Genomic DNA, 5,210 nt, shown 5'->3' with positions numbered 1-5,210 from the left:
CGTGAAGGCCAGGCCTACGGAGGTGGGAAGGAGTGGGTCTGCCCAGGAGGGCCAAGGGGCAGGGTCACTGAAGTCTGGCCCCTCCCTCTAGCCTGGCTCCGCTTCTTCATATTTAGTCCCACTCTGTTGGTCTCAGCCCCTGCCTCCCCTGATAGTTGGCTTTGTCTCTGTTGGAACCCCAGAACTTTTATAGTGGTCCTTCCCCGCCCCCACCCCACCCCTCAGCCTGAACAGAAGATTCTGATCCCATGCCTTTTAAGAGACGCTCTCCCCTCACTTTCCCCAATCGTGAACCCCACTTGGCCTCCAGAAGGGAGTCCTCCATCTTTATGGGGTTTCTTCTCCAGGACATTTAGGAGGATCCCCAGCTTTTAGGGACCCTATGTGCTTTCAAAGGGGATCTCATGCTCTATGCCCCCTCCTTACCATGCCCTCCCCTAGTCCCTCTCCTGCATGACATCCACAGGGGCCACTCTCCTCCCCATCTGTGTGTCTGGTGTGGGTTGATGGCCAGGCCCTTTTCTCTCCCAGCTGTCTCTCCCCCTCTCCCACCCACCCCTCCTACCAGTCCCATCTGCCTCCCAGTGTCATGTGGGGGCTAGCCCTGCTCTCCCCCTCCCCCCAGCCTACCCTCAGTCCCCAGTGCTCCAGTCACGTGGCTCATCGCCTCTCCCAGCCTGACCTCACCTGTGAAAGTGCCCTATGGCTTCCCACAGGCCGCTGCCACGCCCACAGACTCACGGCCGCCCCTAGCGGCCAGCAGGGTAGGGAGGGTCACCCCCATTGCACAGCTGCAGAAACTGAGGCCCAGGCAGGCGAGCGACGGCACTTTGGGTCCAGTGCCCCATCCACGCAGCTCGCTGTGCAGTGTGACATGTGGAGTGAGGGTCACCAGAGGCCCCAGATGTCAACCTGTCCCCTCACCCTCCCAGACACAACCACTTTTGGGGGCAACCCCAGAGCATCCATCCCAAACACCACAGACTCACACACAAACTATGACGCAATGCTCGTCCATTCTACCATGAGAACACAGAGCCTGCTAGGCTCCAGGGGCTATCCTTGTGGTGAACAAGACAGGCCTGCTCATTCAGACAGGTGCCCAACACCCACAACACACAGAACTCCACACACACACACACACACACACACACACAGCGTGCACACGGCCTGTCACAGACACCCACATACAGAATCATAGGAGCCCATCCAGGAAGCTTCATAACCCCACATACAGGGCCACACAGTGCTCACAGTGCCAGGGCTGTCAAGACACCTGAGAATCACAGCAGAGTCACATCCCACACACAATGGGGGTCACAGACCAGTCACGGTGTCACACCTCCATTCACAAGGCATTCAATCACGGTCACATGCATGAGCTGTCTCTTATGCCACATGGACAGTCATAGGAGAGACAGTGCCATACACAACCAAAGCCACATGGTCACACAAGGGCACATACATGGACCATGACACAGGTTCATACACAAGAGCCACATGGCCACACAAGTGAGGCACACGATCACAGATACACTGGGACACAAGAGCAGCCCCTCACACCGTTAGAACAAACACACAGCCACAAAGGCACCAAAGACAGCCGCTCAGTTACAGGCGACTCAATTACACTCATCGGCACTCACAGCATCTTAGCCACGACAACCACACAGTGACGGTCACAGGAGGCATAGCCACACACAACCATCTCCAAAGCCACACAATCACAGTCATACAGCCATACGACAGTTACACAACTACACACTGGTACAAAATGACAACCACACAATCAATCACCCACATCCATTCTCACCATCGTCGCCCTGAGTCCCCTCCCCCTGTCCAGTCCCAAAGCCTCCGCTCACCGCCTCCCCTTACCTTCCCCTCGTTGGTCCCGGTGGGATCAGAGGGATGGGACTGGCAGGAATCGAGGCCCCAGTTGGACAGACAGATCGAGGGTCGGAAGCCTGCGGGAGGGGGTGCAGGGGGAGCTCCAAGTCCCTCCTCCTCACCAGGTCGAAGTATTCGCCGCCCTAGCCCCCGCTCCACCCAGATGTCCCCCGCACGGCAGGACGAACAGACCCACGGCTGTCACGGCTGGAAGACGCAGAGACAGACGTCGCGGGCCTGGCCGGCCGTGCCGCGCCGTGCCGCGCAGACTCCGCGCCCCAGCCTTAGCAGAGGGCGGGGCGGGGCCTCCGAGCGGCTTATTTGCATAACTTCGTGGGGCGGGGATTCACGACACCTTATTAGCGTGACCCGGGGCGGGGCCTCAGATGCTCTTGGGAAGGGTCATATTAGAATAAAGCTGGGAGGGGGCTGAAGAATGAATGACTGGGTGAAGCCTGATAGGAAGGAGGACAGTTTTAGAGTTCAACCCTGGACTTCACCCCACCCTCTCTGGGCCTCAGTTTTCTCACGTGGGCAATGGGGGCAGCAGTCCAGAGTCACCAGAGTTCACCAGAGAGGAAGTTTAGGTGCCAATGTGGAACAGCCTGTCTGATAGGCAGTGGGGCAGTGGCTGTGTAGCCATTTAGCTGGACAGACTGACCCCTGGTCTTGGGCATATACTAAATCTGACTTCACGCTGTTCACTGACCCTAGACCTACACATCCTGAACAGTCCTTGGCGTCTCTCACCCTCCCCAGTACTGGGGAGTAAATGAAGGGTAGGGGTCCGGCCATAGTGCTGGAAGCAGCAGGAGAAACAATCTAAGGGTGGAAGAGGGTCTCGGCTAGTTTATTTTCTCTCTGGAAGGGCCTTCTTGGGGAGCAGACCCAGCTGCTCAGGCTGTGAAGAGAGGAAATGGGTCAGGGTTCGCTCTCCTCCAGGGTTGGGGCTCAGACCCCAGATGCCCAGGTCAGGAGCTGGGACATTTTGTGGGATTCCAGCGCAGGTCAGGAAGGGAGTGGATGGGGTGGAGCCATGGAGGATCAGTACCGGAGGGGAAGGAGCGGTTCTTGCTCAGAGGTAGCCCGGAATGGTCTTGGTCGGAGTCTGAATCTGAGTCCCAGGAGGGAGGCGGAGGGCTTACACAGCGGTGCCCTTTGTGGCCTGTGGGAGGGACAGCTGTGACCTTTGAGGACCCTATGAATATGAACCCAGTGTCCTCTGATACCTTAGAGATCCTTGATGTGACCCCCACATACCTTGAATGTGACCTGACTTGACACCAAATTCTGACTGTAGTTTTATGATCCTTGAACTATAGCCCAGTGAGCTTTACAAACGATCCTAGTAACCCTGACTGTGACCCCAGGAAGAAACCTCCCATGACCCCTTTAACTGAACCCCAGAAATTACTGGAAGTGACCACAGAATAAGACCCTCCAAATAGGATCTCTGAGCATGACCCTATATGTGAAGCTGGAGATCAAGCCCCCTCACCCATGAGGCTTGAAGTCTTATGGCGGCCTCCCGAGGACCTGGTGAGGCTGTCGATGGAGTTCTGCAGCAAATGCACAGCAGACCTGCAGGGAGAAGACGAGTTGGAGGTCCTGGGAGACCCTGTGCAGGGCTGTGGCAAGAGTGGCCATGGAGGGGCAAGGACCAAGGTGGGTCATAGGAGGAGAGCGAGGTCTAGACTTAGGACTCTATGTTCTAATGGTTGTTGCTTAATCCCCTTGGGAGGTGGGCCAGATGAATGTTAGAGGTCAAGCTGGGGACTGGGCATCACCATATGTCACTCAGCTCCTTTTGGAGGTCAGCCTTCCAGGAACCACTGCCTGTCAGCATCTCCTCAGTCTCCAGCCAGGTCTCATATCCCTGTTGCTTCATCTTGGTCAGGACCTGGGGCCAGAGGATGAGAGAATAACGCTGATGGTGCCATGGAATCAATTACAACTCACAGTCACCCGATAGGACAGAGTAGAGGGTTTCCAAGGTTGTCCTCTTAATGGAAACAAATTGTCTTTTCTCCAGAGGAGCGACTGGTGGGTTCAAACTGCCTACCTTTAACTGAGCAACTAGGGCTTAACTACTGTGCCACCAGAGCCCCTTTGTAAAGATTATTATTATGTGTCATCAAGTTGGTTCCGATTCATAGCGACCCTGTATAGGGTTTCAGAGGAATGGCTGGTGGATTTGAACTGCTGACTTTATAGTTCAAACTGACCGTGTGGTCCAGTGCTTATCCTACGCACTATACAAGGACTCCTTATAAAAGGTTACATAGCTCTATGAACCTGTTCAAAGTAAATTCTGACTCCTGGTGCCTCATGTGTGTCAGAGTAACACTATGCACCATAGGGTTTTCAGTAGTTGATCTTTCAAAAGTAGATGACTCTTCGTTTCCTTTTTATCTTTTGAGATACCTCTGGATGGACTTGAACTTCCAACCTTTTGGTTAGCAGCTGAGTGTGTTAGCCCTTTGCACCACCCAGGGGCTCTTTCAAAGAGTTTGTTGTTGCTGTTGTTAATTACTGTAGAGTTACGCATGAGCCGAGAATACTAGGAAGACATTTACCTATGTTTTATTGATTATGCAAAATCATTAGACTGTGTGGATCATGACACATTTGGGATAACATCATGAAGCATTGGAGTTGCCGAACAGTTCACTGTGCTCACGTGGAAGAAAAGGCCACGTGGACCTAAAGGCAATCGTTTGAACGGAAGAAGAGGATACTGTGTAGTTTAAAATTAGGAAAGGTGTGTGTCAGGCTTATATCCTTTTACCATACTTATTCACTCTAAAATGAAAAAAAATTCAGTCTAAAATAAAATAATAAAAAATGAAAAATTTGTTTATTGGTACAATGGTGAGGATTTTTGTTTTCTTTACATTGAGATGCAATCCATACAAAAGGCTGTGGTCTTTGTCTTTGATCTTCATCCGTATTTTAAGTCCTCTTCATTTTCAGCAAGCAAGGTTGTATCATCTGCATATCACAAATTGTTAATGAGTCTTCCTCCAATCCTGATGCCACGTTTTTCTTCATATAACGCAGCTTCTCGTATTATTTGCTCAGCATACAGGTTGAACAAGTATGGTGAAAGACTACAACCCTGTCGCACACCTTTCTTAATTTTAAACTATTCAGTGTTCCCATGTTCTGTTCAAACGAACTGCATCTTGGTCCATGTACAGATTCCTCATGAGCACAATTAAGTGTTCCAGAATACTCATACTTCGCAATGTTGTCCATAGCTTGTCATGATCCACACAATCGAAGGTCTTTGCATAGTCAATAAAGCACACGTAAACATC

The 5,210-nt window shown here is 52.2% G+C and overlaps 1 protein-coding gene across 1 annotated transcript in view; it reads right to left on the bottom strand.

Moving 5' to 3' along the window:
* Positions 1-3,673: 3,673 nt before the first annotated feature.
* CCDC159 (coiled-coil domain containing 159) overlaps positions 3,674-5,210 on the bottom strand; it is an 11,039-nt gene continuing 9,502 nt past the window's right edge. Inside the window, exon 8 of the mRNA XM_006875133.1 lies at positions 3,674-3,790. Within this exon, the coding sequence (XP_006875195.1) occupies positions 3,674-3,790 (117 nt within the window). The remainder of the gene's footprint in view (positions 3,791-5,210) is intronic.

This window comes from Chrysochloris asiatica, unplaced genomic scaffold (assembly GCF_000296735.1).
Source record: "Chrysochloris asiatica unplaced genomic scaffold, ChrAsi1.0 scaffold00312, whole genome shotgun sequence".
NCBI classification, from domain to species: domain Eukaryota; kingdom Metazoa; phylum Chordata; class Mammalia; order Afrosoricida; family Chrysochloridae; genus Chrysochloris; species Chrysochloris asiatica.
Note: the sequence above shows the minus strand (reverse complement) of the source record. Positions and strands in the feature narration are given on the sequence as shown.